Here is a 26,828-nt window from a genome sequence, read left to right on the forward strand (position 1 = left end):
ACACTCAGAATGGTAGAGGGATTAAGGGCTGAGAGATTTTATATAGCAATAGCACATGCGCAGCTGTCAAAGGGGTGCCTGACAGAAGTTTATAGTGGCAAGAATTGAAAAGCAGGCGATGGGAGGTGCTGGGGTAGTCCTGTAATGTGAGAGTCCGTGGGGAAGTGGGTTAAGAGGTTAGAGACACACAGAGGCCATCTTCACTCACCTCATGTACACGGCCTAAAAATACAGCCTGCAATTGGCACATCTAATTTCAGCTGCTGAGAGAAGCCCAGTCATGGTCTATATTCAGCTTGCACGTTCCTAACCCTTTTACAGATAATTTGTTAATCCACGCAAATATACATACCAATTACGTATTACGCAAGGTAATAATCCATCCATATTACATTTGCCCTGGCCAGCAAACATCAACATTTCAACAACATGCCCCAGCTATTAGTTTTGCTTCAAAATGCACACAAACACAGAGCTCCAGTCCTGTCGGTGCTTCCTACACACACCCAGTCTTAAAGGAATAGTTCACCTTACCCTCATACCATCCCAGATGTGTGAGACTTACTTTCTTGTGCAGAACACAAACTACATATTTTAGAAAAATATCTCCGCTCTGTAGTGCAATTGACAATGCAAGTGAATGGTGCAAGTGTAGTGCAATTGACAATGCATATCTCCGTCTCTGTGAGATAACAAAACCTCTGATTAACATGAGACATGAACATGTACAGTGCGCATCATGGCTTTTACATTATATAACGTGGCAGACTAGTTGTCCAGTGCAGTTCCGTTCACACAGCACAGGTTTGTCGAGAATGCGTTTGTAAGACGTGAAAATTTGCGAGTGTCAGTTCGGTTATAGAATGCAGTTGTTACACTCATAAATAACAATCATGAAAGAGAACGCAAATTAAACACTCAAAACAGGTCTGACAACTGTATTCTGCTGCTGTGTGAATGTGGCCCTCCAAGACTCCAGTGGTTAAATCCACATCTTCAGAAGAGATATAAGTGTGGGTGAGAAACAGATCAATATTTCAGTCCTTTTTACTGGAAATCTCCACTTTCACTTCCACATTCGTCGTCTTCTTTTTGTCATATTGCCACCTATTGGCCAGGAGGAGACTTTATAGTAAAAAAAACACATATATGGATTTAGCCACTGGAGTCTTATGAAATACTTTTATGCTGCCTTTACATACTTTCACCTTCAAAGATCTAGCCACCATTCACTTGCATTGTACGGACCTACAGAGCTGAAATACTCTTTGTAAAAATCTTTGTTTGTGTTCAGCAGAAGAAAGTAAGTCAGGCACATCTGGGATGGCATGAGGGTGAGTATATGATGAGAGAATTTTCATTTTTGGGTGAACTATCCCTTTCTCTGAAGGTATTATCTTGCATTGCATTGATGGCATTGATGGTCTATGATAGCATCCAATTTATTCCGGTCAATGACAAGATAATACCTTCAGAGAAAAGTTCAGACATATGTTGCTTCTTATCAGTGGCTCTGTTCCAAATATTAGTGAGCTGCCTAGCCAGACAGTTCTTTTAGGCTTTGTATGTGTGGTACCAATGCTCAAGCTTTTCCGTGCCTTATAACATACCTTGTTTTGGCCAAACAGAGACAGGGAGGAGATAAGCGGTGCGGAGTTAAGCGGTGTCTTCTCAGTAAGTTGCTAACTAGTTTGTGAAATACATAGTAGAAAGTTAATAAACAATGACCCCATTAGTTTCCCTTTTCAATATAACTAATATAATTTAAACCCTGTCAATGACAAACATGTCACTCATGTTTATCACGTGTTTGCTGTGTTAGCCAGCTATAGTTTGTCAGTGCCGTCAGTAACATAGCAGATTGAAAAGTAAACATCAGAGCATCTTTTTGCAGATCAGCAGACAACAGTGCAGTGGTGGATTGTGTCTGTCGAGTGTTGATTTCATGCTACGTTGTTACCTAGTTGGTGCGATGCAATGCTAGTCCATCTTTTACTCTCCGTGACAATGAGGTTAAAGCTAACTAGCTAACCACGTAGCTACTTTATTTTATATAGCTATTTATTGTATTTTAATTTATTCTTTATTTTAGTGGTCAACAGCTGACTGATACTGAACAGTGCTGATGTTTATTTAGCCATTTATTGTATTTTTATTTATTTATTCTTTATTTTAATGGTCAGCAATTGACTGATACTGAACATACAGTACTGATGTTTTTAAGCTATTTATTGTATTTTTATTTATTCTATATTTCCTCAGTGTTCATTTCTAGAATTTGTTGACAATGTATAATAATAATAATAATGTCAAATATTCTTTGATAAAAATATTTGTTTAAGAAAGCAGCATTCCGAGTACCTTTGCAAAATCGGTGAACAATCCACATAGAAAAGGTCAGTTTTCATTCCAGCTCAAAAATGAACTATATCAGCCACCATATCTGTAATCTGTAAAATCGGTATTGGTCTCAAAAGTCCCATATCGGTCGTGCTCTTTGTTTTTTGCTTATCTGAGAATTGTCTTATTAGTTTAGCAAAATGTATAAATGGCAAACCCAAATAGAATCAATTGTGTGCATTAATCAATCTCTTGTGTGCTTCACATGAGGAGACGCTATTGATATGGCACGCATGAAGCATGAGTTGCTACCTATGAAAAGTGTTTCAAATCAGTCAATTATGACTTTCATTTTGGTTATAATACTGCTTTAGAAAACATCTCCCTATGTGTACATCAGATAGCTATGTGTTGGAACAAAGCCAATGTTACTTTCAAATGTTTCTTCCAGAGCTTGTGAACTTGACTACTGGTTTTACCTTTGCCCTTAGCTTGTCATTCAAGCATAATCCTGTCTGATACAGAAGGGGGATTTTACAGCAATTGTAGTGATCTTGGTGCAAAGTGAGAATTTCAGGATGTTTGGAAAGGTCAGATTGAAAAACAGATGCAAAGGTCACTTCTGCCTGACAAGGGCGGGCACACACACACACGCGCGCGCATGCATGCACGCACGCACACACACACACACACACACACACACACACACACACACACACACACACACACACACACACACACACACACACACACACACACACACACACACACACACACGTTCCAAGAGAAGGGATTAAACGAAGATCAACCCTGCATTAATTAAAAATATGAAACCCTGCAGTAATAGTTAAATGTCTACATTGGGAATAAATGTGACAGAACAATATAAATGTAATTTCACTACTGTTGTGCTATAGGGATGAGTCTGAAAATTTAACTGTAGATGCCATAGAGGATAATGTCTTAGATGCTTCAAGAACAATCCACCATAGGTTTAAAGCAATAGTTCACCAAAAATAAAAATTCTGTCATCATTTACTCACCCTTTCAAAACCCATATGACTATCAAGGAACACAAAATTATTTATTTATCAATAGCAGAATGTCCATGCTGCTCTTTTCCATACAACGAAAGTGAATATCGACCACAGCTGTCAAGCAAACTTTTCAAGGCAAGACTTTCAGTGAAAATCATTTTACATTTCAGTCCTTGCAAAAAGCTATCATCTGAATTCAGAGGACTTGGCATATTGTGTATGACTCATATGGACTACACCGACAATGATTTATTTCCTTCGTTTAGTCATTAAAGCAGGTGGAAGTAGGTGACAATGACAAATTAAAGATATTTTTAATGACAGGAGTAAAATGCTAGATTAAAAGGGGTTTTAAGAAGTCCAGAGATCTTGGAATGTGGTGTTGAACAACGTGCCTCTACTTAAACAGGTGGCTCTCAGTATGATGCTCCCCAGCCCACACTAAACACGATGCATGACTCACTGATCCCATATTAAAACCATTCCCGCTGGTCCACATGTCCATTTGTGCAGGCACACTTAGAATCAAGTGCACACCACTCAAGACAAGCAGTACATGTGAGCGTATGCAACACGCCTAACAACTCAGCCCACACAGTTAGTCACGATCGACAGCCGTTCTGTTAACAAAGAGTTATGTCAAATTATTATCACTCATGGACCCGTGTGGAGAATAGACCTGAAAATGCTAGGAAATGGATGTGTCAGAAAGAGCTGGAAGGATACAGTTTAATTACAATTCTAATTAAAAGGAATATGGATGCTGATATCACGGTGGCAATACAGGCCTGCGCCCTAATTAATAAGAGGGTGGGCTGGCACACAGATGGACTGGCATTCTGTCAGGTACTTTTTCCATTACTCCACTACAACAGTGACTGATCTGTGCAGCATAAATCCACTCAGGCATTAAAAGTCCACCAATTAGCGCAGATCCATTAACATGAACAATGACGAGCTGGAGACACTTCAGGCTGTCAAGGCTCTCCAAAAAGAGCTGAATTTTAACTCTCACCCAAAACTTGATTTTCAAGCACATCCAAGACAAAATTTATGAAGTATCGAAATCAAAATGAATCTTACCAAATTGCCCTGGTAATGAAACAAGCAGAAAAACTCTAAAAATCAGGTTCAAAGACCCAAAAATTTAAATCACTAAAATCTATGGATGTGAAACGCAGTACAGTTGAAAACATACTAGCTGTGTTCCAAAAATCCCAATGAGCTGCCTCACTGCATACTCTACATAGGCAGCTGTCTTAAATGGGGGCATTCGGACTGAACGTGTTCTTAAACATAAGCTAGATTCAGGGCAAAAAATAGAATACAAAGCAGGTGTCTCAAGCCACATTTTTTAAAGTTTAAAGGGATAGTTCACCCAAAAGTGTAAATTCTCTCATCATTTACTCAACCTCATGCCATCCCAGATGTGTATGACTTTCTTCTGCTGAGCACAAACAAAGAATATTTCAGCTCTGTTGGTCCTGTGAATGGTGACCAAAATTTGGAAGCTCCAAAAAAACCACAAAGGCAGCATAAAAATAATCCATAAGACTCTAGTGGTTTAATCCATGTCTTCTGAAGTGATATGATAGGTTTGGGTGAGAAACAGATAAATATTTAAGACCTTTTTTTTACTAGTAATTCTATTACTATTAAAGTGGAAGTGAAAGTGGAGACTTCTAGTAAAAAGGACTTAAATATTGATCTGTTTCTGACCCACACTTATAACTTCTGAAGACATGGATTTCACCACTGGAGTCTTGGAGAGCCACGTTCAACCAGCAGCAGAATACGGTTGTCAGACCTGTTTTGAGTGCTTAATACGGTTGCGTTCACACACATGACAGTTATGACTTCAGTGGTTAAATCCATATCTTCAGAAGTGATATGATACGTGTGGGTGAGAAACAGATCAATACTCAAGTCTTTCTATTTTATTCTCCTCCATGCACAGTATGTAGTGATATGCACAATGAATGCGATTCACCAGGAAAAAAATTACAATTTTAAAGTGGAGACTGATAGTAAATAAGACATAAATATTGATCTGTTTCTCACCCACACCTATCATATCGCTCCTGAAGATAATGAATTTACCACTGAGGTCTAATGGATTACGTTTATGCTTCCTTTATGTGCTTTTGGAGCTTCAAAGTTTGGTACCCATTCACATGCAATGTATGGAACAAAAGAGCTGAGAAATTATTTTAAAAATATTTGTTTGTGTTCTGCAGTAGAAAGTCATACACATCTGGGATGGCATGATGGTGAGTAAATGATTAGAAAACTTTAACTTTTGGGTGAACTATTCCTATTCATGTTACTTCACCATGAGAGGAAGAAAAAAAAACTGTGTTAAGCAAAGGAACACTCAAAGACGAATGTAGAAAAACAGTGCAAACAGATGCAAAAACACACTCTGAGTTAATTTCCCTCAAGGCAGCATCATAACCACCATTGAACCTCGCAGGTGAGTCATTTGGGACACTCAATTTAATAGAGTTTGGTGTTAGCATGTTGCTAAGCTACTGAGGTGATACACTAATAAGCATAAAAATCAAGCCACACACAAATATTGGGTAAAATAATTACACTGAACAACGTTTTATTGATACTTTTCAGTATTAAATTAAATACAAGTATATTTATAATTCAAATTTTTAAATCGGCAGGTTTTTTTGTGTCGCAAATCATTCTGGATTGCCTTCTCAATAAAGGATACTCCCTTAGAATCTGACTACGAGGTGTCTTTGGAGGAAGCATAATTAAGTTGTCTACCTTTTGTAAAAGCCTTTACATTGGGAGGGCAACTAAAATGCCTTGAAATCGCCGATATATATATATATATATATATATATATATATATATATATATATATATATAAATAAATATTCCCAGCAGAAGGAAGTGTTTGAGAGGCCATATTGGTATTCCCCAACTCCCAAAGAGCCTCCATGACTGATAGCTGATACTGCTGCCATTTCACTGTCTCTTACCTCCGTATACAACGGTCACGTTTTATCTCCTAGTGACAATCATGAATTACCTTTAATTTGCTCGTTATGGATAATATTCTCTGCAAGGGAGAAGATAAATCCACGGATTGCGATGTCAGAGCATCCACCTGCCCCGGTGTGCAACTTATCAGTGCAGCACAACATTCACCAAGAGATGTTGCAAAACTGTAATGTCAACAAATTGTAATGAAAGCAGAAAAAGCCACAATACCTGCTAGTTATAAGGTGACAACATGTCCTTTTCCACCGACAGCCTCTTTTTCGAACCTTTAAAAAGTCCTATTTCTAAATCGCCTAAAATACCTGTTTTTGTATTCACATGTTCTCCATAGTCATAAAAACATTTATACATTCGGTTTGTGCTTGTCAATTAAAAACCATTTAAACCTAGTTTATCAGTTTAATTTTATCCATCTTAGCATGTCTTATCTACCTTTTTAGAGCAAGCAAGAATGCACACTCAAGTAACTGTGAGAAAAAGTCACTTTAAAACTAAACAATTTACGCAAATGTAACTCAGAATGAACAGTTCGATATTTGCAATGCATATGTCTGAAAATGTCTGTATCTTACCTCACTTTCAGTGAACTTCTAACAACTTCATCACTGTAGTTAGTAACAGCTACTTTATGATATAGATATACTGGCTCAGGCTTTCAAGAAGCATGAAAATTGCCTGAACAATTACACAAGTTTGCACTGTAAGGCTTTACAAGCAGATTTCAGATATACAAGTGGTGGTAAAATGACTAATGTTTACTCTTTGAAATTAGATGTTCTCCTATGAAGACAATAGGCACACTGGTTTGTTTGGGCATACAAATATGGTTGCACAGTGGCTTCAATGTTATGACATCATCAGCAATCCAGTTCTATATTATAGATCAGTGCCGTCTTGTTAGCATCTCACTAGGTTTTGGAACAAAGTGACTACATTGCAACTACAGTATATAAATATACAATGACAGTTGTAAGTGATCGTAATTGACTGGAGGGGACTTACCAGTGAGGTTGGTTTTGGCGCTGTAGGAGCCCAGGTAGCGGCTGTCAGTGTTGGGGGTGTAGCACTCGAATGTGCCCTGGTCAGTGGCCTGCAGCTTGGTTATGTGCAGCAAGGCCGAGTCTCCACTCAGCCTCTCGATGTAGATCTCTTTGCTGTTGACACGCTGGGCAAACAAGGCGTAGGCGTAATTGTCCTGGGACGTGCTCATGATACGGATCTCTCGATCAGGAGCTGTGTAAAAGTACATGGACCACTCGAAGTCCTGCTCTACGCCTTCCTTGTAGCCAGTCACATTACACCAGATGGTGATATGAGAGCCTTCCGTACGAATCAGGGGCCCGGGCTGCACTGTAACCTGCCGCTGGGCCAAGCAAGAGCTCACTGCACAACAAGAGAGACAAAAGTGGTCAGTAGGGCTCTCATTTACATCTTTAAAAGAACCATCAATTCAAACCAAACAGACATTGTTGCCAAGTAGATTAAAAATGTTTCATTTAAAAAAAATCGACTCCTTTTCTAAACTTTCTCTATAAGAACACAAGAATCATTTTTAATCATTTCACTTATTTGAATACATAAAATACACAGTAATACACCAAAAAAATTTAAGTGGACAGTTTGCATATTAAAACTTCTGTCTCTTACTCATGATTCGCAACATGGTCATTGGAAAATGTAATGGCCAAATAAAAAGCATATGAAATAATTATGATTTTAACAATATACATTTTATACTGTGAGAAGAATACAGTGACTATTCAATTCAATTCTAGAGCCCATAAAAGTGGTCTAACGGTCAGTAGGGAGGAAATCTAATCAGGGTTCCTGATCCCATTCTTTTCAGGGCACAATTTTCCAGGACATTTTATGTGCTCAACAACTGTAATATTTAAGCAAATATATAGATGTGTCCATTTATATCGAGCTTTTATTTTGGAATTTCTCTGTTTTTGACAGTAGTTTCTCACCTCCAGATAAGCAGTTTGCTACATTGCCCAGTGTGATTATTAATCCCGTAAAGCTATGATTTAATTAAATACATACATGGTCTGTATGCATGGTGCACATTCAGAGTGCTCTGCTCTGTTATCTCACATACACACACACACACACACACACACACACACACACACACGAGCACAAGCATGATGATAAGGTGTTTTTATGGTATGAGCAGCCGACTTCAAACATTTTGAAGCGCGCATCACTTGCAGACTATATATTTATTCAATTAAATCACAGACTTTTGCAGTTTAACTATCACACTAGGACATATAGCAGTTTTAATTTAATTGTGCATTCAAACATTCATTTTCATCAAATATATAATATTCCATGACATTATGCCTTTTACAGCAAATGCCATTTTTATGACTACATTCCGAGATTCTGTCTGTGTAAGTGCAGTATAAGCGGACTCCGAATGTTTAATTATTGAAAATGAATTCACATCCTGAGGTTAAGAACCACAGTCCCAACTCTGCGTGAATTTGGTTTAGCTTTTTTTAAATCAGTGGGTAGACCGTCATCATTGTCTGAGGTTTATAACTCAAAGGTTTTTGGGGTTAACCTAACAGCAATGTGGGAACGAAAAATCATAGTTCGTGCTATATCAATACTAAACTATTTTGATGGAGCAGAGCAGTGATGAAAGCAGATGAGCAGAGAAGATATGTGACAGGGATTCATTCATGACAGTTGGCTGTTGATGTCGTTTCACAATGTGCAGCTGCCGGCAGTGACCGATACAAATTTGTGTATTTGACACCTATCCCGAGTCCCGAGGTAACAAAAACCTTATTAGCAATACATTCAAACAGTTCTATTATATATATTTTTTTAAATCCAGGACAAATTCAGGACATTTCGGTATTTTTCTAATTTTCCATGACTGGAAAACTACACTGCAAAACAGTGTGGGAACCATGCTAATTTAGTGTTAACTCATAAGGGGTTCATAAGAGACTCAATTCATTCATGTTTGATGAAAAAGGTTAACCAACTATCTCTATTAACTAAAAGATTTTGTGTGCTTATATTTACATGTGTATACTTTGTCTTGAAGAGGCAGTAATTTCACACTTCAAAGTGTCCTTCAGCCAAGAGACCTATTGCAAATTAAATCCATTCACTCGGTAGAATAACGCTCTTTCACAGCCTCTTCAAGATGAAAAAACAAAACAAACACTGTGTTTCTGCTACAATCAACACACACAGATTAAGGTCAAAGTGCAAGTAGCTCATAATGAGCAAATGTAAACACACAGTTGAGATCAAAACCAACAGAAACCGGCTAAGCAAGAGATTTCTGCTTGGACAGCCCAAATGTGTTTAGATGTAAATGATATGAAAGCACAGAGTTAACAATTTTCAACATACACATTTGAGCTAAGCATGTTCCAATTTGAGATTTGACTTTATTAAAGTAATCTGATCCAAGCTAAAATTAAAACAGATAACGGAATGCCAGATTCTCTCTACGCTGCAAGGAAAGTTTGGAAACACCTACTCATTTTTTTTTATTTCCATTTAACACATTTTAGAATAGAGTTATCAAAACTATTGAGCAACACAATATGTGCATTATGCAGTGACAAAATCACTGTAATAAAGCATTTAGGCAAAATAATATACTATAATCTGTCCTGTAACACACAGGTTTGGCTCAGATATGCTCAGAATTAGAGAAAACAGAGTTTGAAAATTGTAACAGTAACTACAACATCCAAACTGGCAGAGCATGGCACTAGCAACACGTCCCAAGATCATGGGTTTGATTCCCTGGGATGACACAAACTGATCAAATGTATCTTCTGAATGCACTGTAAGTCGCTTTGAATTAAATCATCAGCCAAAAACTTTCTGTGTTGATGTAGTCACTGCGTACAGAATTATGTAGTCACCAGTCAAAAAACTCTTTAACTCTCAAAACTTTTATATTTAAGCTTCTTCAAAGTAGCCACCCTTTCCCTAGTTTACAGATCTGCACGTTTTTGGCATTCTTTCAAACAAAGTTCATGAGGCAACTACTTGGTTTGCTTTTTAAACGGTACTGAAGTAACAAGAATGCTTTCACTATCCAGTTGAAGTTCAATTAAAACGTTCGTTTTGTAAGGAAATTCATACATACTACATTAGGCACAATTTTTATATATCTACACAATAATTTCATGCATTTAAGCATAAGCCTTTAGATCAAATGTATTTAACATCAAGACAAACCAATTCAGTCCAAGTGCAACCAAACTTTTGACTGGTAGTGTAAATGGTTTTCACTGCTTTCAAGAGTTTTACACCACCTGCATCTCTGAGACCGTGACAGTGACAGTTCCTCTGTGAGAATATCGGTGTGCTGTAAAGAGTAAAAAAAAATATTCTTACTGCGTCCTAGCCCATCCGAGTTTGACAAAACTGCATTATAAAATAAGACAAGTGTGAACAGTTGGAGTGGAGCGAACAGTGAGAAACCCATTCCTCGGATGTCATTGTCCAATCTGTAATATGAAGGAGACACAGCCCATCTGCTACTGTGTCCCATCTGGTATGGGCCTTTGACAATAATTGAGTGCGTGTGGGTGAACGCTCCTTATGGCTCACAAAAGACGCAAGTGTCTCAATAACGTTTAAATATGCACACACATCTGCATATCCGGGACTGTGTGTGTGCCATCCCGTAGCGGACTGAAAGTGGCCTTATCGCTTTCTCTATCTTTTTCCATCTTTCTTGCTTCACCCTCACTCCCACACACGCCTGTGCTTTCCTCATACGAGTCGCCCACACACAGACGCACCAAAACCTGTGCAACCAACCAATGACAGAACAGCATCCTAGTGGTTTGCAGACAAACAGCTCTATAGAACAGTAATACGACAGGTGGGTTACATTTATTGTGCATTTCACTATGGCACAAGAATGCACATGGGAATCTTCACTTTCCAAGGTGATCAGATGTTTGTCATCCCCTCACTGGTCTCTATCTCTTCCTCCAGGACATTTACTAACTAGCTTTATAAGAGTATACATTTTACCACTGACTGAAATGAGAACAATATACTGCAATAGAAGGTTTGCATGGGTAGTCAGGTTGGCAGAGAAGTATAGTTCAACAAACGCTCAGCAGTGAGGTCCCATTTTTCTGGTGAAATGTCCACATACGGGCGCCTAAAGCGAGTTGATAGAAATTGTTTTTAGTTTTAAATGATACAGTCAACACAAATGCCTATTTTACTAACCTTATCCATTCCTAACGCAAACTTGAACCCCAACCCTAACCGTCAGTGAAGTTAAAATGTTAAGTTAAGATCCCAACTGCAACAAACCTACAACATACTTAAAGAAATGATTACATGCTTTTAGCCACAGTCTTTTTTCTTTCTTTCTCTCTTTCCTCCTTTCCTTCTTCCTCTTTCACCGTTCTTGTTGAGAAAATGTTAACTCGAATCATCAATCACATGGTATTCTTGAATGGAATCCATCATTCATTTAACGTCATGTATTCCTTCAAATCAATTTGTGTTCATCCTTGAATGTCCATTTTTATGATTCCATCATTGATGGGTGCACAAACCTTCAAACGTCAACAGATACATCAAAAGACAAATTGATGTAACTGGATAGTCCAACTGATTTTCCTGCCAGAAAGGAAAAGTTGAAAGTTGATTGAGTCATCTAGTGAATAGGCTTTTTTCCGGAGGAATTCCTTCTGATCCAAATTCCTGTCTTTCCCACACTTTATAGTGGCCACTTCAAATAGTCTCCGGTACAATAAAAGGAGTATCATACCGAGGTAGAATAGACAATGGTCATTAAGACGGTATTAGTTTTTTCAGATATGAAGTATCACATTTTAAATTGCCCTTTAGATCGGGGAAGTCTACATGTTCAATAACTTATCCTAGTGAATTCTGAAATAGTCAGAAAAGTCAGTAATGGCTTTTTCTATGTCCAACAACTGTCATGTTGAATTTATTGTCATGCTCATAACCTTAAAATTTGAGATGTATGTTTAAGAAATGAATAATTAGGATGAAGAGATATGAAGACCACTATAGAAATGGTTGAAGGAATACCATAAAGTCATTGTTTACCATTCTATTCTGTTTGACTTTAACTGGGGATAAATATGGATCATCAAATATGCATGTGGTATGCCATTGGTGATCGTTTAAAGATAAGGTTACTGTGTAAAGGCCTTTAGGAAAAATACACTGAAATACGTCACTACGACATACGCAAACGTTTACAGAAGGCTTTTATGTCGCCCTGTAATGAAGTCAGCTTTAGCTCACTTTGATTTTTTGGTATATACAAACGGCAACCTATGACAAGTCTTTGAAGCTAAAACACACGGTCCTCTGAGTATAGTTAAGAATTGTAATGGAAGGATGGTGTTATAGTAAAGATGCGGATCATGATATTGCTGCGGGGGGGATATCATACTCAAAATGAAAATAATGTTGTCAATAATCAATGAATAATTGCTATCAGAAGTTGCACTACGGAAGTTTGAAAGTGAGCTTACCAAGAGTTGCACTTTTATTTTACATTCTTTAACAACATATTCACTTTGCATCACTGATGGTGTGAACAGGGCATGAATACAAATTGGTGAGCATTGTTGAGGGTGGAGGACCCATGAATTAGTGGAAAATGAATGTATTTCATCATAGGATTATACGAAGACAATTGAGTGGCCTCTGTATGAAAATAGTGGAAGGCCTGTTACGAAACTGAGAAGTGAAGTTATTGTTAAACATCAATTAAACATATCAGTGGTGAGATAGATATTCTACGATGCCATCCAAGGATACTATGAGAGATTTTTTAAACGTCATTGTATTCAAACACCACTTAAGATTGAAACAATATAATGATGGAACAAAGTTGGAACAAATAAGAATATAAGAAGGTTGAAAGGAGTCAGTCTGAGGCACCGCTTGTTTTATTATATTCTACATAAAGTTATTCGTCACCTGTTTTTCAAGACAGGATGAAAGGAAATTTTTTTAAAAAGAATTACAGTATTATTCCGCTGGCTTGGAAATCGCTGCTTATGGCAAGAGAGCGTATGCGATTGTATACTGCTAAATACAATAATGAATAGCGAAGTTTTGTGTTTATGAAAGAGTTTAATCTAAACAAGGGAAAAGGATACGTAAAAAAATGTCAGATTGCGATTAAAATGCCGACACGTATTTTGCATTGTATAATAAATAGCAGAAGAAGTATTTTACCTACTCATGGAAGCAACTCGCAAGTTTAGCAATTGATTTAGATGGAGTCATACCATGATCGTATCATGGTATTCGAAGGTCATGGACATGATATCAATGGAATCGAGCGTTCCGGCAGATAGTGATCAATTCCAAGCGATATCGATCACTGTAAAGAATCATTCAGTGCTAAAGGCATTTGACGGTTTAAAGAGGTAACCTTCCGTACGAGGTCAGTGAGCCGTCATACGGAGAAATCGCATTCGTGACCGACAGTCTACTGCCGCCAGTAAATAGACAGCATCACCAATAAGGATTGCCCGGCGCAAGCCCAGATCACGGCATTCCAGCCATGTACGGTATGAATACACTGTATCCAGCTTACAAGAAGAGTCCAGTCACTTTCTAGAATCATTGTCTACGAATATGGCCCATCAAAAGCGGGGAGTTTTTAATGGCAAATGGACGTTAGGGCTTGAATTTAGGGTATTCCATTTTGAAAAGGTATACCCTAGGAAAGCTTAGTTTAAACTATTATCAGGAAGTATATCTAATTACCAATAGTAACAGAGGAGAAGATGAACGCTGTTATTTTGATGACTGGAATAAGAAGAAAAAAAAAAAAGAAAATGATGAAGAAAGTTGGAATAGATACCGAAGGACCTATCAACCTGACTGTATAATATGGATCATAAATAATTTATTGACAAAACATGGCCACGCTGGCTTCTGCCTTTCCTCCTCTGGGAGGAAGGGTTAGACAAATAAATTGCTCACTAAAATACAATACAGACATGAGGAATATTGCCTACAGAGTGGAAGAACAAACACAATAGTTATACAGTGAATGAAGAACAACTAGCCAGATGAAGACTATAAATTAATAAAGAAATAATGAATTAACAAAACAAGATAGAATTTGTGCAGGACAACGAAGAAGGATGAAGAAATATGGGGTATACCAGAAGTATTTTGAAAATAACTGTATTTCCATAACAAAATAGATATGTACTGCCGACTGTACGATTCCAGATAAAGCATTAGGATCGTAGTCATACCAGGTTGCAATGGAGTATCACAAACTGAAAACAGTATCCTTGCTGGCCCAAGAAACCTCCAAAACAAAACCAACAACAACACTATTCCAAATCAGTCACAAGAGTCGTCAAATAAACACCTTTGTCAATATCAATATCTTTAACTTGAAACTACAACATGGGCTGATTATCTTTATAGATTGAAACAAAGGTTCTTCAGCTAGAATAAAGAATATTAAAGTGCACAGGCTTGCAACAGAAAACAGAAAAAAAAGTGCGAGCAACAACAAAAACTTGCTGGGGCATTAAAAACCCTGTTGTGTATTGTAAAAAATATATGGTATATACTTAAAATTCCTAAGTAGTAAACCAATACAAACGGGCCAAAAAATGCGAAGTTCAGAAACATTTTGAGTCCCACCTCCCTTACACCATGGTGGTTTGGTCCACTCCCTGCTTTCCCCCTTTACCTCACCTACACACACAAGGTCGGTGAAGTTCGAATTGCTTCGTTAATTGTGGAACTCCAGCAAGTAGGCTGGCAGTGGCAAGGCTATTTTATTTACTTTAAGCATTGGATGAAGTGATTATTTTCTCTTAAATACAGACGATGCAGAGTCATAATAAAGTTATATTAAAGTAATACAATTATGATAACGATGTATTTCTTTCATGAGTCCACAACATTAGCGATTATAACGTTTCCTAGCTTATTTGGTAGCTTGTTTGTGAACTGATATTAGCCTAATATTGTAGATCTATCGTTGTTTTACGTTTTGCTCAATATGATGTTACGTGGCAGATCTGTGGGATGGCTGCAGTTGAATATCTAAGAGACCCCACTGTCCCTGACGAAACCTACAATATTAGGACGCAAGATAATTGTATAATTATAATATGACAGTGTGGTGAAATAAGTCTTCTGTGTATAACACACATCCTATAGACGTACAATTTTGGCTCTATTATTTGTGACCCTTTCAAAACTGGCCATGTCACGCACATAGCCAATTGTTTTCTGCTATTTCTGCTCGGCTTGAATACAATGAACTGACGGCTGCGCCCTGAACATTAGTCAGTGACAAATGCTGTAATGTAGACTATCGACATATCGGAAATGTGTTTAAAAATCAAATCACTGTTATTGAAAGAAATTATATTGCGATACATATTGATATTGAATTATTTTCCAGCCCTAGGATGACGGATAGAAACAATCAAATGTTTATCAAGAGCGGGTAATTGAACTATTATACACTGTGGCAGGACGGGCCGGGTCGTGATTATACACACCCGGTCCCTTATCAGGCTAATTAAGCCTCCGAGAGGGATAAAGGCCAACTGTGGAGGATTGTGCGGTAGACACAAACACACATGACGGACATGTCCGTAAACTATCTCTCTCTCCCGCACAATCCTCCGCAGTCGGCCTTTATCCCTCTCGGATGTTTAATTAGCTTGATAAGGGACCAGGTGTGTATAATCACGACCCGGCCCCACCCTCCCACATACACTAAATCATTTTGAAATCTAGTTTACATGAGGGAAATATTGTGTGCCTGTTACTATATGGTAACTTGCATCAAGATGTATTTTTTAAGTCAATGAGTAATTCAGTACAGTAATTTATGTTGAGTCATAAAAGCCTTTATTGTTTATTGTGTCCTTGAGCAAGGCACTTAACTCCAGGTTGCTCTGGGGGGATTGTCCCTGTAATAAGTGCCTTGTAAGACGCTTTGGATAAAAGCGTCTGCCAAGTACATAAATGTAATGTAAATGTAAAAGATTGTGTCGATGAATAAGTTTATAGTGCTTTCAACATGTTGTCAACTAAATTTAGCACGTGCAATTGGATGCAGCTAAAGCTTATGTTAAACAGCCCTAACAAAAGTGTAAATCCTATCCCGGCATCCTCCGTTGGTGGTGTTGATTTCATTGTTTTGGTTTATATTGAATCACGCAACCCAACCATGTCAGAAGAAAAATGGTCAATTCTACATTACATCACTACAGTGTCAACTTCTGGCAATGCAAATGCAACAGGGGAAAAGTCTCCTCGGGTGTTCGAGTTCTCATCTAGAATGTTACTAAAAGGAAAAGTTCAAGACTGTAGGTGGGAAAGGGCCTACTGTTTATTGAATCCCTGCCAATTGGCCAGAATACTAACCATATAAAGCCAATTCCAGTCCTATTATTACCCTACAAATGGCTGAGAAAAAAGTCCCACGGGAACAAGCGGAGAGGACACAATTACTTTAGCCACTTCAAACACATGCCAACAATAAAAGGGTGGATTAAAGACAAAGAATAAGAGACCTAAATATGAGAGTAATAGAACAGGCTGGATCTAATGTAGTCCAAGCGTACAAGAACCACAAGATGACATGAATGAAAGGCAGAACAAAAGAAATGAGTGAGTGACACAATGCAAAGTACAGGGAGATGGAGAGTACAGTAGTAGTAGTAGTAGTAGGAGCATCTGGTCAGCACAAAATTCAAGAGTTTAGACTTTGATAAATACTGGCACATGAAAGACTCTCCCATGCCTGCTGTTTGTCTTGCTTTAATTGCCTCTCACACATCTAAACCACATTAATGGAGCCTCTGTGTATAAAGACACAAGCCATGATGCCGTGACGCTCAGCCCAAGAGAGTAACTTGATGCCCTTCAAAGATGCATGGCTCTGGTGTTTTAACAGTAACACAGAACAAATTGGCTCAGGACCATTACCACTATCAGCACACCTCACAAACTACAAACCCAACGGAGCAATTACTAAATTCATTTCTGCTCATTTGGCAGGCTGGAGTGCAGTGCATGGACTTACTCATACACAAAGCAAAATGGGATTGGTGGGAGATGCTAGCCAATTAGAGGAGGCTGCAGCCTAGCAAATGACCAGCAGAGAGAAACATTATGAGAAGGAATACAAGTCCATGCCACCAAAATCAATTTTTTTGTCTACAGTACATACGACACAGATCTAATTTGAACGTGTGAACACAAAAAATCCAATCTTTTAAAATCCGATTCAGGTAATTTTTATATGTGGTCCTCGAACCAATTACTTGTCTAATCGTGGCTCAGTGAGTGTATGTTTCTTAAGAAACCAACCCGAGACTTGCTCCATCAGTTGAGCTACAGGAACATATGTGCATGCAGCAGTGCATGTTACTGTACTGTTTATGTAAACATGCCCAAGGGGGACCTTTTGTGGTGACTGGATGTTTAAACCAATGACAGAGCCGCTTACAATCATTGATGTGTATAATCAGAGCTGAAATTTTAATTATAAGTCCTTTTCCACCATTGTACAGAACAGCTACCTTTGCTGAAACGTTGGCTGAGCTACTATTACTTTAAGGCCTTTATTGTGATCGTAGTATGATACCACTTCAGTGCTAATACAGTGACTCTTTAAAGGTGCTGGATTTCTGTCTGAGCTGAGTCAGAGAAAGCTACAGAAGCATTCAGACATGTATCAGATTGCAGGGTTTAACAGATCTTCACCAAAAAGAGCTGCAGATTTAAGAAGCCTGTCCCAACTAGAGATAAGAGGGTACCTGGGACTAATGAGGTTTCAGTGGAGGACAGATTGAGGAGAGGTGTAACATTATAGTCAAACGAACGAGTAAACCGGCTGTGCATCAATTTAGTGAGCCAAAACACACACAGAGAAACGCAAGCCAGTAGACCTGTTGGCTGCTGAATGCATTTTTTTGGGACTGTAACTAGATAAACATTAAAGCATTAAAGTAGGCCACATTTCCTGTGTTTATTTGTTTTGATTTTTGACACAGCTGAAAGCACAGCTGAGGCGTCCTTAAATCCAACTTCAAATGCTTAGACTAGCAAATTAATTGTGCATTACTTCGGCTATTTAAATAGAAAAATAATAGTCGGGGCTCGACAATAAGAACTGCCCGATGGCCCGGGGCCAGTTGCTAGAACTGGCACTTACCTGATCGGGGCAGTGCTACATTTATAACATCAGTGCAAGCAAACAACATGCGAGAGAGCACAAAAATTACAGAGTGAACAAAGTCTTCTAACCGAGGAGCGAGTGCGAGTATATTTATCTTGCAGATGCGCAAACGCATAATATACTGAATGCACCAAGGCACAGTCGTGTGCATGCGCAAGATCATGCAGACACCGAGCGCACTCTCCTAGCACTGTCCTCACTCTTTTCCAAATGTCTTAGCAGCAGCTAATAAAGTGTAGAAAATAGCAGGAAAAAACCCCACTTAATGAATTACGTAGTGGGATTTAACGTCTTGTGCAACATTGTAAGTATCCCCGCTCATTCCGTGTTCACAGTTTGTTTTTACGTGTTGGTGAAAATTAGTAATCCGCACACTGGAACACAAGAAATAAACAGTTTCTTTCTATAGGACTGAAAATCCATGTCTCTCCATGCATAATGTCTCATCATCATCTCTCTCCATGCAGCGTAGACTGTTTAACATGCATGTGCAAACATTTTCTCTCATTAATTTGCCTTCAGAGATGAAGCACCGAATGAGACGTAGTAAACTTTGTTAAACCCCAGTTATACACGTGTCTGGATATCAAGAGCTGCTCAATATCCAAAATGTAAGTGTACATTTAATTAGGTAATGTTTCAAAACGTAAATATTAATTCTACATGATAATGGCGTTTGATATGAAAAGAAGATCACTGGCTATTAGGCTATTATTATCAGAGCTGTTCAGGGTTGTCTGATTTCATGTTATATACACATTGCTAATTCACAGATTAGGCCTAATACCTACCTACTGTATATTACACATCACAACCAATTTAGTAGCAAGACTGTTCTCTCAGCCAATTATCAAATCTTTAACTCAGTGATTAAATCTTTGTCCTGCGTGTGAATACACTACACATGGGCAAAGGTTGCATGACAGCATGACTAAACGGGTGACCGAAAACCCATCATCTCCTCCAAAGAACTCTTGGCTTAAAAGCACATGTGTAAATGGCAGGATGGCTGAGGTTAATATAATGCATTTATATATGTAAAGCGCATATATGGGATTACATAAGTCTTAAATGAGATCTTGCATTCTTCTACATTCTGGGGGACATTGAATTTTAGAATTTTTGTCTCCCCATTTTCTCCCCAATATGAAAAACCCAATTCCCAATGCGCTCAAAGTCCTCGTGGTGGCGTAATGACTCTCCTCAATCTGGGTGGTGGAGGAAAAAACTCAGTTGCCTCCGCGTCGGAGACCATCAATCCAAGCATCTGATCACGTGGCTTGTTGAGCGCATTACTGCGGCGACGTAGCACGCTGTTCTCCACAGCATCCACACACAACTCACCATGCGCCCCAACGAGAGCAAGAACCACACATTATAATGACCACAAGGAGGTTACCCCTTGTGACTCTCCCCTCCCTAGCAACCAGGCCAATTTTGTTTCTTAGGACACCTGGCTGGAGTCAGCATGCCCTGGATTCGAACTTGCTCCAGGGGTGGTTGTCGGTGACTTTACTTGCTGAGCTACCCAGGCCCCTGGAGGACATTGTATTAAAATATTAAGACATATTTTTTAAAGCCATGATGGTAAAAACTTTTGTCATTTTTGTGTTGGGGCTAGTGAAACTTTTGGCAGGGCCAGTAAAAATCAGAAGCACTGGCCCAACCGGGCCAGTAGAAAAACTTTTTCACATTGAGACCTTATAGGGCACTTTTACACTAGAGATTTTGGTGTGGACCACTGTGTCCTCTTAACATCATAGTTGTTTCTTTTGGATGATGGCTATTTTCTGAACTTGGGTACATAATGCAAACCACACCTTACACCAAAGACAAGCAATCTGTCTTTCAACACTGAACACAAATTTGCTGCCTGACATGGCACAATCACAGCCAATTAGAACATATTTAATGTTTAATGTACTGTTTTGAGAAACTTAATTGTGGACCAATGAGAGTTCACAGTGGACAGGGCTACCCGGCGCAATGCAGTAAATACAGAAACCAAGCAACAGACAGAATGTCCTGTCGGTCATCAGTTTGTGTCCATGTGAGAGAGAGAGAGAGAGAGAGAGAGAGAGAGAGAGAGAGAGAGAGAGAGAGAGACAGACATAGAGAGAGAGAGAGGATACACGCAAGTCTCTTCCAGACCAGGACAGGGACTCCAGTCAGTACCTCAGCTGTGCTCTGTAAAACAACACAGGTCTTTTAGTACACGCAGACAGGGGGGGGGTGACACACTGCTTCCTGTGTGTGCGTGTGTGCGAGCAGCTGGAAGCACAGCTGTACTGCTGTGTGCATGCTATGAATGTGTACAACCTTTGAAAAGTTTGAACTATTTTTTTAAATGGGACTTTAATCAATTATTCAATTGGAAGAAGAAAGAAAAGAAAAAAGTCTGAGTGAGCTACAGTCCCAATGAGATGACAGGAAATGAGTAAGACACAGCTAGCTCTCTGGGTTTGTGATTAGATCAGTATAAAAGCTTTCCGTGCATAGGGACATGACCGCAGCATTTCTCCTCAATTTGTTCTCTGTGGGAATGTCAGAGGAGGAGAATGCTGGTCTATCTCCTCTGTCGTAGTAGCTTGTAGTGAGACTAAAACTCGGTTCACACCGCCAGCGGCTTTGTTGCATGATGTCTCTAGTCCCTCTACTGTATGCTGCTAGTAGGTGTGCCGCCCTCTTATTGGTGGACTGCACAACTGGCCATATCTTTTGAAATTCTGATCACAGATGAGATGTATTGCCAGTAAAAGGAAGATATCATTCTTATTTGATAAGGAATCAGTTGTCTTGCCTCTAAAAATAAACATTCTGCAGGGGAGTGTTAAAATACAACCTACAGCAGTGCTCGAAGCATCGTATCATGCACACGATTACTGATCTATCAATATATAAATCAAACTTAATTGCTTTTTATAAACTGCAGCAGTGTTTACTACACCACATCATTAACAACAAGATGTATGAATCAAACTCACGCAGAAAGCAGATGATTTCTGACACTGTTTTCCATGCATCTTTTTTTTTTTTTTTTATATATCCATGAATTAGGGATGTCATAAAATATTGATATATGAATTATTGATCGGCACATTATTTTATTGATATATTTTTGAGACATCAATAAATTAAAATTAACTGACATTTAATTAGAATCCTAATTGATGTGCTTTACAAAGGCGTAATAGCTTTGGGAAACCACAAGGGGGAGATACGTTTACTGAAGCCGGTCATCGCTAGCCGGTAGGACAGGCACAAGTCCAAATTAGGTTGTGGTGGAACACTATACACACACAAACGTTACAAAGGTTTTTGTACTTCTTAGAAAATTAAAGAGACGTTAATGAGTTTACAGGTAATTGTATGAAACTGGTTTAATGGCGCAAAGCGAACGATTAGGAAGAATGACGTTTATTATTAAATGTATCTGTGTAGAATTGAATACGTTTTATTTAAGCTGTCAAACCACAAAAAGACATGCATGTAACTGAAAATGCATCGTGTAGGCTATATGAAAGATACATATACACAATATCATCCAGTGATGGCTAGAGTAACTAGAGTAAAGTTGTCCTTTGATAATGATTTGTATCTGAAAAACATTCTGACATATATCGATAATAATGTGGAAAATCTTCTGATTATCAATGCTTGAAAAAGGTACCGATCCCAAGCCTACCATGCATGTTAGACAAATAATTTACAACAGTAAAATTGCTGGCAATGGCATTAACTCCTCCATCTTGCCTGCACTCAAAACCAGCATCTCACAGGAGAAGGATGACGTGAGCTCCACTATCTTCACTCCCATTAGTTGTCGCAACACCATTTGCAAAAAGTTTAACTTTTCTCAACTTTGTCTCTAGCCACACCGACGTCTTGTTGCCAACAGTCACTGCAACTCATGTTGCCGGAAATTGCTGTGCTCTCTTTGAAAATTAATAAGATGTGTCTCTTTGTCACTGCATGTTGCTCATGGTGTGAAAGGGGCTTTAGGCTCCGTTCCAAAACCTAGTGAGCGTCCTCCGTATACAGAATTTAAAAGGAATAGTTCTCCCATAAATTATAATTCTGTGATCATTTACTCAGCCTTATGCCGTCTCAAACCTGTATGGCTTTCTTTCTTCTGCAGAACACAAACAAAGATATTTTGATGGAGACATGATGCGAATATATTCCTACAATGCAAGTCAACTGGGTCAAAATTTTCAGGCTCTAAAAAGTACATAAAAGCAGCATAAAGGTAATTCATATGATTCGAGTGGTTTAATCCATGTCTTCTGAAGAGATATGACTGATTTTGGGTGAGAAACAGACCAAATGTTACTCCTTTTCACTGTAAATCTTGATAGGCACAATCATGATTTGAAGCTCGATAACACTTCCTCACGTTTGACGCATGCACAGAGTGCATTCACAGCACGTGCACATAAGAATAGCATGAGGAAGTGTAATCAAGACCTGATAAGAACACAAAGTCATACAGGTTTGTGATAGCATAAGGGTGAGTAAATTATACGACAATTATTTCTGGGTGAGCTATTCCTCTATGGCATCATAGACGCTCACCCGACACGAAGGCCATCCCAAAATGAGAGCAGTATAGTTATGCTGCCATTATGTTGGCCAAATTATAAAGCCCCATTCACACATGCAATGACTCACAGCAACTACGTGACATTCTCACAACAACTATGTGACATTCATTTTCAATAAAAACTGCCATCTTCTAGTGGCATGAGCGATAGCGACCATTGGTGACTAGATGTGGGCATGTTCAGCAACTTGAGAAGTTTGGGAAAATGTAATTTTTTGCAAACGATCAGCAACTTCCAGGAGTGACTACCAATGGGAGTGGAAGCAGTGGAGTGCATGTTAGCTGTCTCCTGTGAGAAACTGGATTTAAGTGCAGGCAAGATGGAGAAGTTAAAACCATTGCAAGCGATTTTACTGTTGTAAATAATTTGTGTGTAACCACTTACATAGATGTAATAAAACAATTATGCATAGAAACTCATGTCAGACTTTGTCTGCATTTTAAGTGAGTTTGATTTATATACACTGATAGATTGTTCACCTTGTTAATGATGTGAAAATAGTTTTACTTCAATTAATTCAATTTCAATTCAAATTTTTTTTCAAAATTATGACATTATTGTAATATCCAGAGGGGGATATGGACTGCATGGTTTATGGGTAGAGAACAGAACAGGCAAGCAGGAAATAGAGGGACATACACAAAGCTGTATAATGAACTAAAAGGGATTAAATGATTGTGTGTCTGTGCATTAGGAGATTGCAGGACACTGGGATAGCACAGACCACATCGCCCGCATGTGGATGCAATTTGTGAAAGCAATGGTTATGGGCACTGGATTATGGCAAAACTGTAGGCAAGCAAAAAATAAAGTGCAAGTCAGTCATTAGGACAAATGGTGTGTCTTTAGGCACAATTGCATTCATCAATAAATCACCATAGTAGCATTTTTTAACTTAATACATGCTATCTTTTTTCTTTCAGTCTCTCATTCACTTCCATCACAGTGGCAGTCAATGGACTTGAGCCTCTGATCTGGAGCGTGTATGCCCGGAAAGGCTATTTAGATGAAAAATGAACAACCTCATACACCGAGCTGCGCCCAGCCAGTCAAAAAAAACTATATGAAATGGAGGACATTAATTTCTGTGTGTGTGGAGCCATATTTACAATACATGCAAAGCCACTCCATCTTTATTCACCACCCCTCCAGCATTTTCATTATGGTGTTTTGTATCTGGATGAATTTCTGCTTGAGCTCATGAAACCATTTGATATCTTGATTTTTTTTTTACTCTGTTTTTGCCAAAAAAGCAGTTTAATGGGATTTGCATTCTGAGTGTAACATCTTTTCAAAAACATCACTGCTCAAGGCTCTTAAGAAGAGACAAAATCATTCCATAAACTCAAAAACTGACACAGCCCTGTTGACATTATTTAAATGAACGCAATAAGAACAACTTTGAAAAGAAGGCCTTAAAGGGACATGAATTGTTTTAGAGCTCTGCCCTTAATTAAACTCATCCAAGTGCATTGTGGGGTGGCTTTGACAATTTGATACATTTCAGGAGTGCCGTCTGCCAAGGCAAGTAAGAGAGTATGTTGGTCTCTTTCTCTGTTGGTCTCTTTCTCTGTTGCTCAACATAACAGCCACTGTAAGACAAAACATGGCTCCTCGCTGTCTGACCACTGCTAAAAGGGATGACCACAATGAGAATGTAAAACAACAAAACATCATCACAGGCATTGAGGACGGACTGCTACAAACATCACAAATTAAATCAAGCACTATCACGGATGAGGCAAAAATATAAGATAGAATGTGAGAAGACCGGATATACACTCATTGTTACGAAGCACTTTATTAGGAACACCTGTACACTTACTTATTCATGCAATTCTGCATAAAATCAAGCAAATACAGGTCAGGAGCTTCAGTTAATGTTCACATCAGAATAGGGGTGAAAAAAATGTGATCTCAGTGATTTTGACCGTGCATGATTGTTGGTTCCAGAAGGGCTGTTTGAATATTTATGTAACTGCTGATCTCCTGGGATTTTCACGCACAACATTATCTAGTTTACTCGGAATGGTGCCAAAACAAAAATGAAATGCCTTGATGAGAAAAGTCAACAGATAATGGTAAGACTGGTTCGAGCTGACTGAAAGGCTACAGTAACTCAGATAACCACTCTGTACAATTGTAGTGAGCAGAACAGCATCTCAGAATGCACAACATGTCGAACCTTGAGGCGGATGGGCTACAACAGCAGATGACCACGTCGGGTGTTTTATGAGGGCCATAGTGTTCCTAAAAAAAGTGTTCAGTGAGTGTATATTCCAGTTACAATGAGTGCTAGAGGGGAGATTGGGGTCAACGGTGCCCCTTTAGTTTACTTAAAGTTGTCTTCTAGTGAACGATAACAGAGGCAGAGGTACAACTAATACAACTAAAGGGTGTCTGCCTACAGCACAGAAATTAGAGGAAGGCATCTATAACATTGGGCGATAGAAAAATAAATGTGGGCAAGCTGTAAGTTGAACCATTGGGCAATACCCTAATGGAAATTAATAAAACACCAAATAAACATTTATAATAGTGTGTATAATTTATAATGAGTGGATGGTGGCGTAGTGGGCTAAAGCACATAAATGTTAATCAGAAGGTTGCTGGTTCGATCCCCACGGCCACCACCATTGTGTCCTTGAGCAAGGCACTTAACTCCAGGTTGCTCCGGGGGGATTGTCCCTGTAATAAGTGCACTAAAAAAAAAAAAGTCGCTTTGGATAAAAGTGTCTGCCAAATGCGTAAATGTAAATAATATTGGGACACAATTTTCAAGATTTTCGTTTTGCTTTAGAGAAATAAAAACTTAAAATTAAATTATCGATAGAACAAAAAAATTAAATAGACAAAAAAAATCCTTGATTGGACTGAACAAAATAAGGTATTACTCTTAATTATATGAAGTAGGATCAGTATGAGTTGAGCCATTGGCACAGCTTATCCCAAAGCATCAGGCACACACTAACACACAACTATCATTTTGAGAAGAAGTGGTTTAATTTAGTAATTCATACATAATCTTAATTAAAAATTATATGATTTTGAACATTGTCAATTCACCAACATGCATGCCATTTATTTTAAAATTGGCTTTTACAAGGGCTGCCACAATTATAAAATTTGGCTGATCATTAATTGTCAAACAAACAATTGCACCAATAAATAATTGGTCAACTTTGGTCTTGGTCCATTTTTAATACAATATCTAAATATTAATATGCAAAAATCATCACTTTCACATGCTACTTAAAAGCTACAGGGCTCCTCTGTGTCACTGCTTGTCATTAACACTGTGTGTATGAATCCACAATGTCAAATAACATTTGTGATTACACGATCGTTAAATTAAAGTGAAACAATAAAATGCAAACCACCACAGATGGTGCAGGCATCACAGAGCTTCAAGCTCTCTTCACGAGCTCCACTCAGTGAAGTCCATGGTGCGGCTCACTGAAACGGTAGGAGTTAAGTTGTGTAAGACACACAAATGTGCCGTTCATTCCCTTATTTGGAAAGTAAAATGTGATTGGAATATTGGAATATAAAGTGCACAATAGATCAAATAAAAATGATCAGATGATT

The 26,828-nt window shown here is 38.5% G+C and overlaps 1 protein-coding gene across 1 annotated transcript in view; it reads right to left on the minus strand.

The window, feature by feature from the left end:
- The window catches only part of LOC127655231 (immunoglobulin superfamily member 3-like), a 189,667-nt gene that overhangs the window by 138,153 nt on the left and 24,686 nt on the right, over nucleotides 1-26,828 (minus strand). The window contains exon 2 of the mRNA XM_052142910.1: nucleotides 7,401-7,781. Coding sequence (XP_051998870.1) covers nucleotides 7,401-7,781 — 381 coding nt within the window. The remainder of the gene's footprint in view (nucleotides 1-7,400; nucleotides 7,782-26,828) is intronic.

The sequence above is a fragment of the Xyrauchen texanus genome, chromosome 14 (genome assembly GCF_025860055.1).
Source record: "Xyrauchen texanus isolate HMW12.3.18 chromosome 14, RBS_HiC_50CHRs, whole genome shotgun sequence".
Classification (NCBI taxonomy): Eukaryota; Metazoa; Chordata; class Actinopteri; order Cypriniformes; family Catostomidae; genus Xyrauchen; species Xyrauchen texanus.